A 19,703-nucleotide genomic window follows, 5' to 3' on the forward strand; every position below is an offset into this window, starting at 1 on the left:
GAGCCAGATGACATCAGACATCCCAGGAAGACGCGGAATCAGAGGAACTCTCCTTTGGCTGCTTTGTCCCCACACGGCCACCGTAGTTCCTCCAGCAAAGCAATTGTCTCAAACCAGAACCAGTTAAAAGAAGGTGAAACATTCCATCTGTTTAGTGGCTCCGGCACCAGCGACCCCCCCTTCCCGGCGGTCCCGTCTTCTCCTGTAAAAGGTTAGACAAATGTCAAAAATAATTGTGTGCCCGGCTCTCCTCTCGGCTCCCCTCCCCCGCCGTCTGATTATCAGCAGCGTTTGGTCAGTTGAAACCTTCTGGGCAGCCAATGAGAGGAGAGCGAGCCGGAGCGGAGCCACAGGCTGGCGTCCAGCGTTGATGCCGGCGCCGAGCGGAGGCCCGAGATATCCGCTGACTTCCTGCCAGGCCGGCGGGGTCGGAGCGTGGACGCGCAAATACTGCAGAGGTGGCGTCGTCCTCGAGGTTTCCGCCTCTTCAGGAAGCATCGCGGCGCCGCGCTCCCGCTCCCGCTCCCGTCCCGCTCCGGCAGAGAGAGTTTTATTAGATTCATTTGTTCAAATAGCAATTAAATGATTAAAATATCTTAATGGTATTTTCTCCAGTGTTGGCATCCAAATGGAATTCCACTCTGCGAGCAGCTGCTTCATCGGCAGTCTGCTTCAAAACCGTTTACATTCTAAACGGCCCCAGCAGCCACTGGGAAAGGCCCAGTAGCCACTGGGAAAGGCCCGGTAGCCACTGGTAAAGGCTCGGCGGCCACTGGGAAAGGCTCGCGGCCACTGGGAAAGGCTCGGCGGCCACTGGGAAAGGCCCAGCGGCCACTGGGAAAGGCCCAGGAGCCACTGGGAAAGGCTCGGCGGCCACTGGGAAAGGCTCGGTGGCCACTGGGAAAGGCCCGGCGGCCACTGGGAAAGGCTCGGCGGCCACTGGTACAGGCCCGGTAGCCACTGGGAAAGGCCCAGGAGCCACTGGGAAAGGCTCGGCGGCCACTGGGAAAGGCCCGGCGGCCACTGGGAAAGGCTCGGCGGCCGCTGGGAAAGGCCCAGGAGCCACTGGGAAAGGCTCGGCGGGCACTGGGAAAGGCTCGGCGGCCACTGGGAAAGGCTCGGCAGGCACTGGGAAAGGCCAGGAGCCACTGGGAAAGGCCCAGGAGCCACTGGGAAAGGCCCAGGAGCCACTGGGAAAGGCCCAGTAGCCACTGGGAAAGGCTCGGTGGCCACTGGAAAGGCCCAGGAGCCACTGGGAAAGGCCCAGGAGCCACTGGGAAAGGCTCGGTGGCCACTGGGAAAGGCTCGGCGGCCACTGGGAAAGGCCCAGGAGCCACTGGGAAAGGCTCGGCAGCCACTGGGAAAGGCCCAGGAGCCACTGGAAAATGCTCGGCGGCCACTGGGAAAGGCCCAGGAGCCACTGGGAAAGGCTTGGCGGCCACTGGGGGAAAGGCTCGGCAGGCACTGGGAAAGGCCAGGAGCCACTGGGAAAGGCTCGGCGGCCACTGGGAAAGGCTCGGCGGCCACTGGGAAAGGCGTTGAGCGCTTCCTGTGACCAGATTCGTTCGGGATCTAAATCCGTTTATCGGTGTGAGCCTGACGTTCCAGGGTGACGTCAACACTCGCCGGCTTTCTTATCTTACTTGAACCAATAAAACCATTAAGAGAGCGGCGCTGGGAGCTGCCGCCAACATCTGTCAGGGACCATTTTCATCTTCCGTCCTTCCTTTCTGAAGCCGTGCTGATGTTCAGGGTTTATTTGCTGCTGGTTAGTGATTGACGTGCACGTTAATCAGAAACTAATTGCTCTATTTGACTGCTGCTGACGTCCAACTGATTCACTGTTTTGGCCGTTTACTCACGTATGAATTATGTTGTTTTCTTTAATTGGATCTCGCAGAATGAATGTAACTGCAACATTCTAATAAATACTACATTGAAAGGCCTGTTTGAAGGCCAGGTCTTTGTTTCTCAGGGCAGAAGCAGTTTTTTTTCTGACTGCCTGTTGCACAGAAAAGGAAAAACTGTGAGCGTGCTGCGACGCTTTAGCACGAAAGAGACCTCTGAAGTCATTAAACATATAGACGAACAAAGAAGACATCAAAGTTATGATTCATACGTGTTGCGCTAGCGTTCACCAGCAGAACGCTCGCAGCTGATTTGGATCTTGCGTCCATGTTTAAAGGGTTTAATAGGAACAAAGTATTCCCATATTTATATTTGCATAGCAGAGATGTTTGAACATATACGGCCTGACTATAGGTTCTGTAGATGGCTCCCAGCAGATTCAAAGCAAAAAGCTGCGGGGGAATGGGAGCCGTTGGAGGTGTTTCAGTCTGACGTTCCTTTCCTCTCACCTCTGCTCGGATTCGGAGCACATCTGAGCAGTAAATGCTGAAAGCCTCATCAGGGCACATGTGACACCAGCAGAGCTGCTGGTGTTCAGCTGCCAGGGAGCAGAGAGGCCGTCACGACTCCTTAACTGCTGCCTGCATGTGCTTTCAGTCAGTCTGTGTGGCTCGTGCTGAGCTAATGGGACAATAAATTATCAGGGTGATGGCTACAGCGTCGCCGAAGTGTTGGAAGTCTCAACTGGTCTCTGGTTTTAGCAGGTGCGTGTTTGTAGCCGTGTTTGAGGCTTCGGATTCTGGTGTTTGAGGGGCACCGACGCACGGATGACAGCGTGTGAGAGATGAGTTGTTGTCACTTCTGCTCTTCTTTGCAGGACTCAGACTGAACTGGTGGTTCTGTCAGGCAGCGACAGCAGAGATTATTAGATAAGATGAAAATGACGTGTGAAGAGAGCAAAAAGTGTTTCCACATCACGGGAAGCAACAACCTCATCGAGGGTTGTTGACAGTGTAGAGACACTGTTGGATTATTGCTCAAATCAGACAGTGGGGACGTGGACAAGAGACACAAAAACAATGAAACGAGTGACGCACAACCAGAGAGGAGACAAAGCAAAGCTCATCTTCATTCAGAACATTCAGCCGTCCTCCACAGAAACACACTCTCAGTCTTCTGAAGTGAATTCTTCTTCTATTCTTCTTTTTCTAATTCTTCTTCTATAGTGAAGTGAATTCTTCAGCCGTGTCTCTCTGTTCATCGCCCCCTAGTGGTAACACTGGCCCCAGCACAGGTGCAGCCCAGCATCTAATGGAGTAACCAAACATTAGGAGGCCCCACATTGAAGTTCTCGGCCTCCACAGTGAAGCGGGGGCAAAAAATGGCAACGGACGAATGGAAATTCCGTTCATCACCTCCAGCCATCTCGGCCGACACCCCAGTCTCCTCCAGATGTACCGATGAAGCTCCGTCTGACATTTTTGTGCTTCAAAACTGATTTGCTGCTTCAAATAGCAACTGTAATTGCTTTTCTTACCTGTTGACGATCTGTATCAGAGGGCGCCGGCGCTGCTGGATGTGCACGTCTCTCAGCTGTGCGTAATTACCAGATGATAATGGAAGCTAATGGACTGCTAGACGGCAGCACCAAAAGTGCCAAAGAATCAAAGGAAGATGGCAAATTCCCTCATGAAAGATGCATCAGTGACAGCGAATTAAAGACCAAAGGCAGCAGTGTTGGCTGGGAGAACGTTGTGGAGGACCGGTGGAGATGGGCTGCATAATCGTGACATATTGTCATTATTTATTCAACTGTTTGGTTCTTTGTTCATCAGCAGCTGCTGCTGTTGTCGGCGGGGAGCAGCTTTGATCAGCACCCGGAGGTGAGCTCAAGCAGACATCACACATTTGGCCCCGACGCCAAATGGAGGAGTCTGGTTTCCTCAAAGTTTCGGGGCACAAAAACGGAAAACTTTGGGAATATTCTGGTCACCTGATTGGTATTCAAAGTGCAGCACATGCAGCTGGTAAATGAAGCAGAGCAGTAGATCAAGAGTCCCCCAAAAACAATAAAACCTCCGTGATTAACTGCGTCCAACTGCTCGCCCCGATGGAGCCGCCAGGTTTAACAATAAACGGCTTCATGTGCAGCGAACGGCTCCTCCGAGGCCCCCGTTTACCCACTGGGTCGTCAGGAGGAAGCTGGGAGCTCAGATTAGGAAACTCTAAATAATGTAAGAACATTCAAACGCTGCTCCCCAGGATGGCCGTTCAAACGGCACAGGAGCTCCAGGAGCTCCAGGTGCTCGGGTGCAGAAGTAAAAGGAACTTTTCAGAGGCTCGTCTGTAATTCCAGAAAAGAATCAAAATGGAGCAGAAGTGCTGAAATTGCAGCTTTCATCTGGTCCGGTTGATTGGAGATGGTTCTGGATGTCAGCGGAGAGCGCGCCCCGCCTCAGTTCTCCGCTCTCAGCCCGTTGTTTCCTCCGGCTCCTGTCATTTATCCCGGTTCCGGACCCTAATGTTGCCCCCGGGTGTGTGAGGGACACTCCGGCCTGACGTCGGAACGTGTGGAATTGTCAGAAACTGTGCTGGAATACGGAGCCTTCTGGCTACAGAGCGGCCACACGCACCAGGATGGTGTCGTGTGCTGCGCTGCCGTGGTAACCCCGCGGTCGGAACGCCGCGTTCCTGCCTGGTTCTGCTGCGTGTGCCGGCAGGACTCATCTGTAGCTGCCTGTTGATGCTGCAGGATGATAAAGTCAGTAATATCCTGTTGTCTACCCTGTAACCTCTCAGACACGCACGTACACCGTGTCCGAATGTCTCGGAGAAAATCGAATTCTGCTGCCGCTGAGCTTTGTTTTCTCAGGTCCGCATCTGCCATCGTCTCCTAAATTGAACTCATGAATTATTGAACCGCGTCCCGGCGCTTCTGCCTTAAACTATAATTAGTTTTGGCCAACAATTCTCATCATAGCGGCACCAAGGCCTTGAAAACTGGAAAGTCGATGAGAAGTAGGTTTTCTGGATCCTTTAGTATCAGGAGGGTTGTGCTTGATGGGGTGCAGGTGGTGGTGATGGGGGGGTGGTGAAAGGGGGGGGGGGGGGGAGGATGAGTCTGTAGACAAAGGAGACTGAAGAGGAGGAGAGGCAAGAAAGAAGCATTAGCAGAACAATAACAGCACTCTGAGCCACTTTTTAGAGAGCCAATTACCCCCCCCCCCCCCACACTGAGTCATGCCGATCGTTAAGAGCGGCGCTCCATCGGCTCCACGCTCCTCCGATGCTGAGCTCGTCTGCCCCCCCTGTTCTGTGGTGGGAGGGTGTCTCAGAAGGTGTTTGGATTGGATGGACCGAGCCCGCCGTTGTTCTGCCCGTCATTGTGCTCCACGTGAGTCTGGGTTTAGAGTCCTGAGGCGCTGGGTGTCGGACCTCCTCCTGGATCCCAGCTAAGTCGGCTCCGTGCCGCTGGAGCAGAGCTGGAGCAGAGCCGACCGATCAGCTGAAGCTCTCCAGCGCCTCGGCGCCGACGACCCGGCCCGGCCCGGCCCGGCTCAGCTCGGCCCGGCTCGGCCCGGCCCGGCCCGGCCCAGCTCAGCTCAGCCCGGCCCAGCTCGGCTCTATTTCACACCAGCGTCTGCTGGCGGTGATGAAGTGCCGCCGCTTGTGGCTCAGGTGATTTCTGCTGTGTGTGGTGGGGAGGAGGAGGGGGTGGGGCAGCTGTCAGGGCGGGGGGGTCAGCTGATCAGCTTCAAGGTGTGGGAGATTTATGACCCCCCCCAGAACAAAGCTGTGTCTGCTGGGGGAGCATAAAGCATAAATCAGGGAGAAGTGGGTCAGACAGGGTCAGCGCTCGTCTCCACGCTGCAGATCTGCTCTGGTTTCCTAAAGGTGCCCCCCCCCCCCGTTACCTGTCTGTGTGACATTTTAAATGAGAGGCCTGTGAGCAGCACCGGCCTGTTTCTCCGTCTCTGGGCTCTGCTCGCCGCCCCCCCACTGTCACTCACACTTGCTAATGAATTCCTGTTTTCTATTTGAAAATGTCATCATCTTGTGGAAGTGAATCACCTCTAATCCCTTTATTATCTGCAGTTCTGTTAACACTGTTGGCCTTTAGTCTGCGCTCGGCTTAATAATCCTAATTATATCATGTTTGTCTTCTCAAGCGGCGGCTGAGAAAAAGGCTTTGCCATGTTCTCGTTCAGGGACGTTCGGTGACGCTCGGCCTCGCACGTTCACCACTCCGCCGTGTCACTTCCTGTCGGCATCTTTGATTTTTCCTCGATCGGCCATTTTCACGCAAAGAATGGATTTCTGGGATTCTGGAAGTGGAGGATCAACAAATGCTTGATTAGCTGATGAATATAACTGATATCAAACCACGTGTGAAGACATGCACTTTAGCATCGGTGTGTGTGTGTGTGTGTGTGGGGGGGGGGGGGTATCAATGAATAACGTGAAGCTGTGTTTCCCCAAATTCAGACAACTCGAGTGGGGAGATGAATAATCGGAGCTAGAAAGGATGGATCTTAATTCCTTGTTGTCTGTATTGTTGCCCTGCAAACGGCTGCTGGAAATCAAACACATGCAAATGCAGGAAGTGGGATGGAAACGCCGTAAATCATCAGGAGTATCTGCGTCTGGCTGCCGGAGCAGCGGGGATTTGTACCCCTGTTTACCACAACACTGCTAAGATTTCTCCCTTTTTTAGTCGAACGGGAATTACACAGGCGCTGGTTTGTTTCTCCCTTTATTATGCTAATACCTGGCGGCTTTTCCGTGCATGTAACTGTCATAGACGTGCACAGATAACAGCACCAACAAATGAACAAGCGATTCCCTGCGAACAGCTGCAGCACCTCTGCAGACTTTAGCCGTGTCGGAAACGAACGAATAACCTTTTTTTTCCCAGATAACTGGCCCGGACGGCGAATGTGAGACGTGTGTTTTGTTTTTCCCTCCGTGGCTTTTCCTCACACTTCATTTGGACGTTGCTCACAATCATCGGGGGTCATTATGCCCGAGTTTGGTTGTTGGGATGGCTTTTCCTGCCAGCGCTGCTGTATTGGGGGACAGAAATAGCATAATCAAATCTCCAGGGTCAGCTCTTAGGCTTGTGTTTGGTTTGCAGCCGACCGTTCCCATTGTTCCGCCACTGCAGCCCCGTCCTATTGTTCCGCTCCTGTTGGACTCGTCTCAGGATTTGCCCATTATAATCGTTCCCAGAGGAATGTAGTGACATTATGAGATGATAATGTACAGCTCCAAGCTGCTCCTCACCGAGAGAGACCAAGAAGGCAACAACATCCGGAACAGAATATTCCCGTCAACACTTCATCTGCTTCCACTCCAAAACTCTCTTTTTTTTGGACTTGTGAGGCAAATATGATTTAGAAACTTTTTCCCAGTTCCTTCCCGCATTTTGAAGCCGGTTATTGTGATTTATGCTTTAAACAGGATACGTGTTCAGCGTGGCGCGCACGTCTGCTGCTGCTCCTTGGCACAGCTCGGACAATATTTAATTAAAGTCCATGTTTAATTGATTCCCTCTGAATTATGGAGGATTTCCAGAAATCTGTTCCACCTTTCGCAGTTTGTCCCAGGAGGAGACGCTGCACTTTGAAGTGAAACGTTTCATTGTGCCTTGAAGTCGGCGTCAGTCGCGCATCTGCTCCGTGGATTTAACTCATCGGCATCATGGAGCGCCGTCATTCCTCCCCTGGCAGCCGCCGACCCGCCAGGACGTCACATGCACCAAGCGCTGGCCTCCTGCTCCGTGGGAGATGAACCAATGTTCCACTCACAGGAGGATTGTGTAGCGGCTCTATGGAGCGCAGCTGGGGGGGGGGCACATTTCAGGACTTTACACTCAAAAATGTGCACAACGTCGTGCACGTGACACTCTGTCATTGGAATGTTTCGCACCGACCTTCACGCTCACGTGTTCCACTCATTCAGGTTGTGGATTTCCGCTGATGAACTTCACCCCCTGACAGAGTCGTTATCTTCACGTGCACGCCGTCATCTCATCCTGACGTGTTGTAAACATCTCCAGATGGGCCTGAACTCATCTCGATGAGGGGGGAGCGACGGTGGCGTGCACCTTAAAAAACCCAGAAGGCCTCCGTGTGGAAGCTCGGATGGGTTTGGACGCGTCTGGTGCTGGGTCCGGCTGCAGACGCACCCCCCACGGACCCGTTTGGTCCTGGGTTCCGGCTGCAGACGCACCCCCCACGTCTGGTGCTGGTCCAGCTGCAGACGCACCCCCCACGGACCCGTTTGGTGCTGGGTCCGGCTGCAGACGCACCCCCCACGTCTGGTGCTGGTCCGGCTGCAGACGCACCCCCCACGGACCCGTTTGGTGCTGGTCCGGCTGCAGACGCACCCCCCACGGACCCGTTTGGTGCTGTCTGTTTGTATCCTGGGCAGGATGTTGTGAGCAGGTAGCGACAGCACGGGAGACGGAATGGGCTGCAGAGGCAGCGGCGAGCAGGGCTGGAGAGATTAGCCGGGAAATTGACACTGACAAATCTTCTACATTAAGGCTTCCTGGGAGGCTGCGGCGGGCTGAGGAGGCGGCCAGCGCCGAGCTCGTGAACGGCTGCGGGTTTCTTTAAAACGCTGCTTCCAGCACGATGCGCCGTCTACGGTGGAGATAAGAAAGCCAGGTGCGCTCTGACATTTCATTTGACTAATGTGTTTACAGCTAGAATAATGAATAGAGCGATGAAGATGAGTGTAATTAATTTAAGCTGCTCTAGCTAAATAACAAAGCAAATACGGGCAAAACTGTTTCATTCCCTTTGGAACTGGAGCTTTTCCTCCTCCCATTTCTTGCCTGCTTTAATGAGACAAATCCAGCCTTCTTTGATAAGAACTCCTGGTTACTGTTGTTAGTAGCCTGGTAGCCTTTTGATCTGTTCTCAGGGCGTTTGCTCACAGTTTCTGTATGAAAATGCAGCACGTGTAGCATTTACTATCGAGCCTTTCACATGATCACAGCCCCCATCTTCAAATAACCTTTAAATGTATTTTATTAAAAGCTCTTTGTTTAGCGTAAATAATGCACGTTTTATCACGGCCACTGGAGCAGCAGCAGCTCTGCTGCATCATCCCCAAACTCAAAAATCAAATAACCAAATGTAAACGAGTCTTTCCGAGGACCTAAAACAGCTGTTCCACCAACAAAGAGAAGAATGAAAACAAGGACAAAAGTCTCTTGAGCACAGGATGAATTGCAGCTTGCTGGTTCTGCCTTTCGAGCCGTTTGGTCCAGACCAGCGCGCGCTTATTTATGATCCCGCTGGCTGTCTGGTGGGCTTCGTGTCACCATGAAAACAGTTTCAGAATTAGAACGACGGAGTAAACAACGTTATACTCCAGCCAGTTGGTATCGGCAGCTTCAGACGGACTATTTTTCACTCATCGGCCACTATTTTGGTGCTTCATCAAGGAGCCGAGGCGTTAAATATTCATGCCTGTGTTGTGTTCTTAAAATAAGGCTCATTAGCGCTTCCAGACTCTTTTCAAGTTCCGCCTCTTCCTTGTCATTCTCAGACGAGCAGCACAAACATGTTATTCCTCACGTTCGCTGAACTCGGAGCAGGTTTTAGCTGCACGGGCAGGAAAGCCTCCATTATAGCAGCCGCTGGTATATTTGAATCCCTGCTCCAGTCTTCCCGCAACATTATCGATTGAATCGGGGTAAGTGTGTTAAGAAATGTAGTACAGGTTGAGTCTCCCAGATAATAGCAGCACAAGATTCCACATGTTCCATTTTCCTTCAGAAGAATTTACCTATGGAGCAGAAATATGTGCGCAGGCACATGTTTTACAGTGCGTTTAATCTGGGGGCCACTGGAAGAGCAGCATGATGGACGCGCACGTGTGGATGATCCATCAGTACACCCCCTAAAGTGGAGCAAGTAAATCCCAGGAAATGGTCCCCCCCATGTGGAGGCCAGTTCCTCGCGTTAAACCGTCAAAATGTAGTTCAGATAAAGATCAAAGACGTGCAAATGCCTTTATTTCCTCGCACAAGAGAAGATGAAACCAACTCAAGCCAACAGTAGCTCAGCACAAACAACGCCGGCACCTGCATCTAAAGGCAATGAGACGCAGGCGTGGCACAGGAGGGGGCGGGACTCATCGGGGCTCACAGGTGAGGAGGATCACACACGGGACCAACACAAATAACCGACACCAACGGCCCAGGAAACGGCCGTTTTTCCCTGCGAAGCACCACGACCTGGACGTTCCCGACAGCCGTTTGTGTTTATGCTTTTTATTTCAATCTGTCCGTTAAAGTTCTTGATTTGGGGCTGGACACCCACCTCAGTGTTTACCTGCATCTGCCGCAGCCCAGAAACGCATCCAAGGCGTGTGCCTGCGGGGGGGTGCTTGGACTCACTTACAGCCCTGCTGGAGACCTGTTAACATCCTCTTCAGCGGTTCTTCCATATTTCATGATATAGGCCATCTAACTCTAATGCGTTTCTGCTTCTATACGTTTGGATGTATATTTAATCACCTTTCCGGCTGAGATGATCACAACTCCTCCATGGAAACTGTGTCTGCATGTGGACCAATCTGCTGGATCACCTATTTTTAGGTGCTGCCACGGCTCTTGGAAGGACCCAATCAGCAGCACCAACTGTGCTCACGGACCCAACGACCTGCTGATGGCAGCCGAGCGGCCCAGTGATGGCGGAGCCGCCCTCTCTGTCAGCAGGTCGCATTTATGGGGGTCATGTGACGAGCCTGTGGGCCGCGTGATTGTGCTGCGGCCCGGCCTGATACGCCGTGACCAGAGCTGATGGATGTAAAGAGAGAAAAGACCAGAAGGGGGGAATACGGAGGCGCAGCCATAATTGAGTCCAAACCTTATTTTCCGTCACGTTACTGTAAGGCAAAGTTTCCGAGTGAGCTCTGCTGCCGAAGCTTCAGGTGAAAGAAATGAGAGCGGTCCGGCAGGAAGTGAAAAGGATGAGTGAGTGTGTCAATCACCGCAGCAAAAATGGAAATGGCAGCGGCGAAGCGCGGAGCAATTCGACCTTCCTTCCGTGGGTCATGTTTTGGATGACTTTTCCGTATTAACCTGTGAGTCAGTGCTCTGGGATTGCTCCCTCCACGGTCTCACTGCCTCCTGATAGCGCCCCAGATATTTTTAGTTTGGTCTCCTTGGAAAACAGGAAAGAGGAAGAAGATTCGCGTGAAAATTTGAATATTTCTTCCCCAAACATTAAATAACAGCTGTGGGCTGCTCCTGTGAGCGGCATCACACCGGGAAGCCCGAGCGGTTTGTTCTGAGTCGCTGGCTAGTTGTAGCTAAACCTCGGCGAGAAGATCCTGGAAGTGTTGCTGGATGATGTTGGAATTCTTTTCTTCTCCTGTTTTCATGGCTGCAGGGGAAGCTGCAGCCCTGTTCTCGGAAAAATCTGATGTTCCCTCAGTGTTCCACTTGTGATATGCTCGGATAGTTTGCATAGACTTGGAAAAATAGTGCTTAATGCAATTTAAATAGTAAAGCTGAGAGTCCCGAGTTTGTTTTATGTGTCCGTAAAGTTCTTCTAAGGCCTGAAACATAAAGCAGATCAGACATTTACACTGGTATTTAAGATCCAGTTTGCTTCCCTTTGTAGTGAAATCGGCTTCATTAGTCTGCCCATCTGCAGCCTTTTCCCGACTCATTATTTGCCCGTTCCTTTGAGCCAGAAGGCGTGCTCTCATTGGCCGTCCAGCTTTGGCAAATCGGGAAGTGACATAATCGAGCAAACGAAGGGGCTGCTCTGAACTCGGCAGCAGATTCGGCATAATGAGCTTCCGTCCCTGCAACCGTGTGGGATATTTTGTGGATCTCCTGTCATTGGGAAGATTGTCTGGGATGTTTCAGTGTGTTTCTCTCTGCCTAATGGCTCCGGCTCCTAATGCACATCTAGAATTCCCAGTGTTTTTCCACAGATTCAAGGTTGTCTTTCCTACGTGTTGACTCATAAAGGAGGTGATTTGGAAAAACCCAGTTGCTAAAATGCCCCAATCTTTAGCATCTGAAATCCTTTAATTGTTTTTTCACTCCTGAAAATGAAAGCGTGCCTGTTTGCATTCGGTCGACAGGCATCGATTTTCCTGCAGCCCCGACGAGAGCCGGCTCCCGTGTCGACGCGACCCTCTTAACACTGCAATCTTCCCTTAATTCCCTGCCATATTTCTCAGCGTCAGGCTGCAGCTTGTGCCATGTTTGTGTTATCACCACGGCAGCCCTCTCCAGGATTTACACATAAATATTATTTACGGCTGCAGTCGCCTCAGACGAACACACGAAAAAGTTCCCACGAGGGAGCCGAGGAGAATAGCAGTTAAATGATCCGGCCTCCTCCCGGACGAGCTGGCATTCAATCACCAAAGACAGAGCAGCCCAGAGGACCAGAGCCTAGCAGATCGTGTTATTGAAGAGAATAAAGTCAGGTACACAGGCCTGCACAAACAAGGCTTACACCCCCCCCCACCCGCCCCCCCACCCCCCCGCCATGGCGTCACCCATTAGATATTAGCGCCGACTCATAACACGGCTGATTACTGCCGGAAATTGTGTCTGCAGCCACGGATCCGCGGACACTCTTGCCAGGAAATGATGAAGTCGATGAAAAGTGCGACGGCCGCGATGACGCGCGTTCCGCCGGAGCGTGACGTCTGCGCAGGGCGGCGTCCTCGGAGACGAGCGCCAGAGGCGCCGCCGCAGCAGCAGGCGTGTCGGGGGAGCTCTGGGAGGACACCGGGACATTAACGATCCGGTTGGTTATTCCTAACGGGCTGGACCCCGGCTGGTGCCGGGCCGGAGTGTGCCGACCGGAGCGGCACTCCTCCCCATCCCCAAATCCACCTGTGGGGTGATTGAAACAAGAGTGAGCTCTTGTCGGGGCCTCGACCGGCGTGTAATTGAATTCTACCTCGTTTCACAGAGTGCAACAAAGCATAGCGCAGGATGGAGGGTAAATATACTCAGCACTGGGAGACAAACCCCGGCCACGGTGGTGCAACAGCAAACACGCGCTCAGGCGGCTGCTCGGCGCCGTTTACACACCTAATGCTCCCATCAGAGGAAGGCGCCCTCCGGGGCAGGAGGAGGCCCCTCGCTGTCTCGGGGATCGGCCCTCGCAGGGCGCCACCTGATGTTGGTCTAACGTGACAGGCGGTGTTTGCTGAGATAAGAAGCACAATAGTCAGGGACAGAAAGGGAGCTTGTCTTCTGTGGGTGGACACAGATCAGAGGTCAGAGGTCACGACAGACTCCAGGAGCAGATTTGATTTTCTTCTGAAAGTCAGCACCACTATAACTCATTTCTCTCTTCCTTCATCTGCATCTTCATCTTCTACCTAGTTCTTCAAAACCAGGTTTCCTGAACCTGAAGTCGATGCTCTGAGAGACAAAAATAGCTGGAAAACATTCAGGGACTCTCTGGAAAACAAAGCTTTTTTTTCCTGCAGGGTCACAACAGAAGTCAGATCCTGGAACAGCGTCGGGCTCCCGGGAACGGAGAAGCCCGACTGTTGCTTCACTCTTATCAGAGGCTGTTCTGCCAGATGTCTGTGCACCACCCTGGTTGCTGCTGGAGTGTGTGTTGTGTATTTTCATCTTAAAAGTAGTCCAAGGAGGCAGCACACCAGTCTTTGGAGGCCAAATGGGATTACAGTGTCTGCCGCTGCTCCAGGGCAGCGCAGGCATCAGCGCGGCCTGCTGCAGAGGCTGTCAGCTAATCCAAGGAGATGGATTCAGGACTCACTCCAACACACTAACTCTGCTTAATGGCTTTGACTCCCTGGTTGACGTCGCTGCGATCTAAAGGTCACGGTGGTCTCGGCTCCAGCCGAGCTCCTCTTAAAGCGGGCTGATTTGCACCTCAACCACTCTCGCTGTGGACTTGAAAGGGCATCTTTTTTCTATTCAGCGCCACATTAAGGACAGAAGGGCTTTAATTATTTAACACTTGTGCAGCGAAACGTATAGTCTGAAAGGGTATTGCTCTATTCTGTGTGTGTGTGTGTGTCCTTTTATTGGAGTTTTACTGTCAACAGCCCTGAAAAGAACCATTTTAAGACTGGAGGTCCAGGAATAACTTTTCCGTCGACATTGAGACGGAGACGGAAAACTGTTTCTGACGTGGTTGCTAGGTGATGTCAGCATCTCTAGGTGATGCTCATTTCAAACACACTTTGAAAACTGCAGAGGTAAAATGCCTTCTTGTCGACATCCTCAGCAACATCCACCAGCGTGATCTAATGCACAAGCTTGTTCCAGATCCATTAAGCCTTCATGCTGGAACCGGCAGACGACACGGATCTTCCTGTTTCCGAAACGGATGCTCAAACCGTTGTGGTCTTATCCTGGAAGATGAGTGGGGTGAGCCGTCGGCCTACGGTGAGGAGTAAAGGCTGAACTAGGCCGGCTGGGAGCTGCTCGCTCGCTGACATCGGGTACAGAAACACAGATTTGGGGAGCTGGATCCTCTGAACTTGCTCCCTCGCATCGGTGTTTCTTGCTGCTCCTCTCCCGACAGTCGAGGTTTCATGGCCGCTCTACGGCGGCGGGCGGCCCCAGATAAGACTTCGCTGTGTCCTCTTGGTCTCTCTAATTCATCTAAGGGATTTCTTGTGCTGCATATATTTTGCTCTTTGAGCAGCCAAGCAGTAAATTGCTTTCCATTGGGAACAGCTTGCATGCAGGGGTCGCCAGAGCTGCCGCTCCTTTCGGTGCCTTGTTGTGGCAGCTAAAGTCAACACCGAGGTCACCCAGCCCCAGAAGTGAAGTCAAAAGGTCACCGTGGCTCTCTTGTGTGAGCCAAAAATATTAGCATAAGTTATCAGGTTACTTTTCGACACAATTCTTCATTCGGCTGTAGAATTGTAGCCGCTGAAAATGTTGCACCAGCAGCTATAGAGCGCAGCAGGGTCGGAGCCCCGCGTGCTGCCTGTCCACAAGCCTTCTGTGAGCCCCCCACCATCCACCTACACCCCCCACAAATGCGGTTTTCTTGATGGGAGGGCGCCCAGCATGTGTCCTTCTGCAGGCAGCTCCAGTGTGTCCAGCGTTGGAGGCAGGAAGACGAGGCTGCAGTCGGCTGTGTGCAGCAGCCACTCTGGTTAGAAAGGTTCTATGGTTATTCTGGTTACATCTCATCATCATGGTTGTGCCAGGATGTGAGGAGACGCCGGCGCTATCTTCATAGGTGGCCCTGCAGGACCCGTCCCCACGGCTGCTCCTGCAGGCTGCAGCGCACGTGAGGGGTGGTGCACGCAGCACGTTGACCACAGACCCCGGGGCGAGTCGTTACTGACGTGGTGTTTATGCGACCTCGTCTGAAACTGACTGGATGAAGTTATAAAGCTCTTAGAATGAGAATTATGCCTCAGCTGCAGAGGGTTGGGGGTTTTTTCCAAAAGAAAAGAAAAAGTGTTTTATTTCAATGTTTTCTCTGACAGGTCAACTTTGTTTTGGAACGTTGCTGAGAATTCTGGGTAATTTTGGCTATATTTTCTGCAATATTGAAGAGTTGTGATTAAAAACAGCCGTCTCTCCTCTATAAAACAAACAGCAACAGTGGAGGTGCTCACATAAAGCAACACATCATGAGTGGCTTGCTAAATTTAAGTAGCACCAAGGGAGAAGCTATTTATTTTGCTTCTCCACACACGTCTCGATGCCCACGCGCATATGTCCTTGTAACAGGCAGCAGCAGTAATGGAGAATTTAATTGTCTTGGGAGGAAGATAAACAAACGGCATTAGGCTGCATTACTGACGAGCTGTTTTTCTACCTCAGCTGCCCAGAATCAGAACAATTCCTGTTGGAACCGTCCTGTTAGAGCAGGAGAAACGATGACTTTCACCACAGACCTCACAAGATCCAATAAAGGAGGCAAACGCTTCTCGCAGGATTTTCCTTTCCCGATTTCCTCCGGCTTCTCAGCGAGATGGGCTCCCTGCCACGTCTCCAAAATATCTGTCGGAACAGTCTTTACAGAACTTCTACACACATTTCCATGTTGCACCGAGACACCAGAACTGGTGGCTTTCTGTCCCAGAGCTGCAGACGTGAGATATGTTGTTTATCTCCTCCATATTTAATGAGGACTCACACTGGGAAGCAGATGGTGCATTAGCCGTAATAAACCAGAGCTGACGTCAGTGCTTTGGAGCAGGAGACCACAGAAGAGAAGGTGAGAGGTGTCGACATCTACGGTGAAGGAGGGTCCAAAGGTGACCCACCTCCGGAAGAGCGCACGTGCCCTGCTAACAGTGGACAGGTTCTCCCTGGAGCCTCATTTATTGGCATGGAGAGGAGAGAAGAGAGCCTTGACCTGTGGTCAGGGCAGGTGTAGCATCCTCCGCTGTGGGGCCGTCCCTGCAAGATTCCAGCCAGGACGCTCTTTCCTTCCCGTGCATGTGGAGAACCGGAGGGGTTCTCGTGATAAATGAAGCGGACTCGCACTCCAACCCTCATGTCATGTGAGCGGCTCAGCAGGAGGCTTCGCCTTCGCCATCTGAACTTGGCATTAGAATAATCTCTAGGCTGCATTTGATGGAATTACCAACTCTGCCAGCTCTTGAAGGCTACATGAGGCAGCACATTTACTCCTACAGGTTGCTTCGGTGATTCCTGGCCCACAGTCGGCGGTTTGGCTGCTGCCCGGGAGGCGTACTCGGGTTTTATGTCCTTCCTTGACTCTGTGAAGAGGAGCCAGGAACAGTGGCAGCTGTCTGAGCGGCACGTTCCCGCCCTTAATGGCAAATGTTAATAATTAGGGAGAGTGTGGACATGGCATGCTTGGTGGTGCCGGCTTTGGCTTCAAAAGGACTCGTAGAGGTAAACACAAGCAGCTTTCAGGCGAAGCTTGTGGGCGGGGGCGGGACTTTAAATGGTTCCTTATCTCAGCTGAGTGCTCTCATAAGCAGCTGGTAGAGGAAATAATCAGACAACGCGGCGTATCAAATCGAGGCTCGATGAGGAAAAAGGTAAAATGTCTTCCTGCAAAGGCCGAGAGAATCTCCAGCTTCTCTCCACACACGCAAATGCCACAGCCAGAGGACGAGACGAGATCTTAGCAAGTTACGGAACGTCCCTGGAGATGCAGCGGCAGGAGTGCTGATGGGATGGAGAACACTGGGCCACCACAGTGTTCATTGAAAGGAATCAAAGGCTACATTGAAAGCGATGGAATTCCCGGCGCCATTGACGCTTTATTGATTTCTAAGGAGCAAAGAATTCTCATCCAGCGATCCTGTCTGGATTTCTCTGCCTCTCTTCGTTACTAAAACTGTGACTCGGCCCAGTCAAACATTCTCAGAATTACAAGCGTTCATGTCAGCAGACCTGATTTAGATCTTCCTCCAAAATCTACTCCCTTCTGGTGCAGCCCGAAGGACAATATGCTGGAACGTGGATCCTCAGTGAGGATCCTCAGTGAAGGATCCTCAGTGAAGGATCCTCACTAAGCCGTTCCGATTACTATATTGACTAGCTTGTTGTCATGTTTACTGCTGGTAATTGGACTACTTCATCTATTGGATATTAATGGCTGTTGGCCTCCCTATGAGGAGCTGCAGAGGCCAGAGGAGCAGTGTTGCTGCTGGTGGAGGAGACCAAAGGGAAGAGGCAGACTTGGCATCGCCTGGAGAAGCTCTGGTAGCTGCTGCACTCCAAGCAAGAGCTGGTTAGTTGTTGGTTCAACACATGGTTCCCAAAGTAGGAGTGCAGCGAATGGAGGTGTTGGCTGGAGCTCGTTGGACTGACACTTATATCTGTGTGGTTGTGCCGTCGCCCCTGCTGAAGTCACTCAGACTTTTAATAATCCTCCTCACTCCTCTTAAAAGAGCTCCAAAAGAGCAAAAGTGTTAAGGCCCAAGGTGCTTTGCTCTTATCTTGCTTTTAACTTTTGTCCTACCAAGGGGCAATTCTAAGAAAAATCTCAAGATTCAACAGATTTTTCTTAGAATGCCGTCACTAAGAGCTACTTTTGGTCGTAGGATTATCTGTGAATAAGGGCCCTGCATTATAAGTAGACTGAATTTTAAAAAAAAAATAGTGCCAGCACCTTACATTTGATCTAAAAAGAGGAGTGGTGTCTCCAGGGGAGGTTGGGATGGAAACTCCAGGGAGCTGCGTTTCAGATCTTTCCCACATATCAACAACCGAAACTTTTTCTTTGCAACAACTCTGACAAAGGATCAACTGCTGTCTTCTATCCTGGATGAACTGGATGCCTGATGGTCTCCTGGTACAAAAGCCTTGTCAGGCCTCTATGGTTTCAGCACGTTGTGTAGATGATTACACCATCAATGCTCGGCTTTCAGGCGCGGGCCCTGAATAATGGGTCGTATATTTCTTTTACAGGGAGTTCAGATGATAATAAAGCAGACTGTAAGAGGGATTTTACAGAAGACAATAAAGACAATCCAAAGGCAATTTCACTGTAAGAACCATAAAAGGTGAAAGTGAAGTCTTGATCACAGAGCAGATAGCAGGATGTGAGTGTTTTAAAGCTCCGGGCAGCCGGAGACGTTTGGCCAACAGCACAGTTGCTGAACCAGCAGATTCCAACAAGGTTGCAGTCAGTCGAGTTATCGGAAGAAAAACCCGAGACAGAAGCAGGAAACGCTGCAGGGATCCACGGCGAGGGTTGCCCCCCGACCCTGAACATCACCCCCTTCATCAGTGAGGGAGTAATTAGAATCATTTCTTATTTGTGTGCTCCTGGTTGTGTCCTAGTCTGAAGGCACCTTGGTACCGAGTGGGAGGTCTGCAAAGTTATCAGGCCATTTCATTTCTGTTCTGACACCCAGTGAAAGATTCAAGGGTGAGGCGGCGAGCTGCAGATTGAAGATCATATCAAAGCCTGCGAACGGGTCCAGTGAATCAGGCGATGGCACAGATAGCACGATGACGCCAGAGACTGCGCCTGTGCACAGATATGGAGGGTAGGCCAGGGTTTATCATGAAGGGGCTCACGTCCAGCCCAGGGAGAGCAATCAAGGAGATGGTGTGTGTGTGTGTGTGGTGTGTGTGTGTGTGTGCGTGTGTGTGTGTGTGGGTGTCTGGCAGTATTTGAGTTCTACAGTCAAGGATATGAAGGAGAAGAGTCAAGAGAGAAGGAGAAAGGCCAGAGGAGAGGCCTCACGAACCCAAAGGTTCGGCCAGTTATCTCAGTCTAATCTCATGTTGCACTAAAGGGAAATGACACGTGTTCACATACGTCTGTTTTGGTTGTAACGGTTCTGGTGTCAGTCTGAACCAGCAGGTTCTGCTGGTACAGCCGGCACTCTTGGACAGTATACTTGAAGAAGCCAATTCTCTCGGCCAGGCTAACAGGATCCTTCACAGCTCTCCAGTTCCGGTAAAGGAACTCTTCTCACGTTGTGTTTGTCTATTAGTTCCCCTCCAATAGCTGCATATGCAAATATCAACCAGAACTTTAGGTGCATGCCAGCATTTAAATAAACCTCGGTCGTATTTTGAGATTCTGGCCACAGCAACACTCGTCTGCCAAAGAGATCCTCGCTCAGATATCAGGACACGTGTTCTATCAAGGACCGGACTCTTCTGGGCACCCAGAATAGGATCCAAGCTGGGTCCAGCAGCATTTGGGGGTTAAGCGCCTTGCTGGTGGATCCAGGGATTCAAACCTGACCTACATGGAGCCGGAGTCTTTTCACACTTCGGCGTCACCCAGTCAGCGCTGACACCAATTAGTCCTGGTTGCTGACTCCTGGAACATTTGTCAGACCCTGACAGCTGTAAGTAAATAGCAGAAGGGACTTGAGAGCTGTTTCCTCGGCTACGTCTCCAGCATGCGCAGCTC

The 19,703-nt window shown here is 51.6% G+C and overlaps 2 protein-coding genes across 3 annotated transcripts in view; one reads left to right on the forward strand and one right to left on the reverse strand.

Annotated features, from left to right (window-relative positions):
• The window catches only part of eif4g2b (eukaryotic translation initiation factor 4, gamma 2b), a 59,973-nt gene extending 56,700 nt beyond the window's left edge, over positions 1 to 3,273 (reverse strand). Inside the window, exons 1-2 of the mRNA XM_057052635.1 lie at positions 3,190 to 3,273; positions 687 to 1,549 (exon numbers count right to left, since the gene is read on the reverse strand). Of these exons, the coding sequence (XP_056908615.1) occupies positions 687 to 1,549; positions 3,190 to 3,273 (947 nt within the window). The remainder of the gene's footprint in view (positions 1 to 686; positions 1,550 to 3,189) is intronic.
• Positions 1 to 19,703, forward strand: part of LOC130535861 (alpha-1,3-mannosyl-glycoprotein 4-beta-N-acetylglucosaminyltransferase C-like) — a 61,639-nt gene that overhangs the window by 2,817 nt on the left and 39,119 nt on the right. The gene's annotated exons all lie outside the window — the stretch shown is intronic.

Source organism: Takifugu flavidus, chromosome 13 (genome assembly GCF_003711565.1).
Source record: "Takifugu flavidus isolate HTHZ2018 chromosome 13, ASM371156v2, whole genome shotgun sequence".
Taxonomy (NCBI): domain Eukaryota; kingdom Metazoa; phylum Chordata; class Actinopteri; order Tetraodontiformes; family Tetraodontidae; genus Takifugu; species Takifugu flavidus.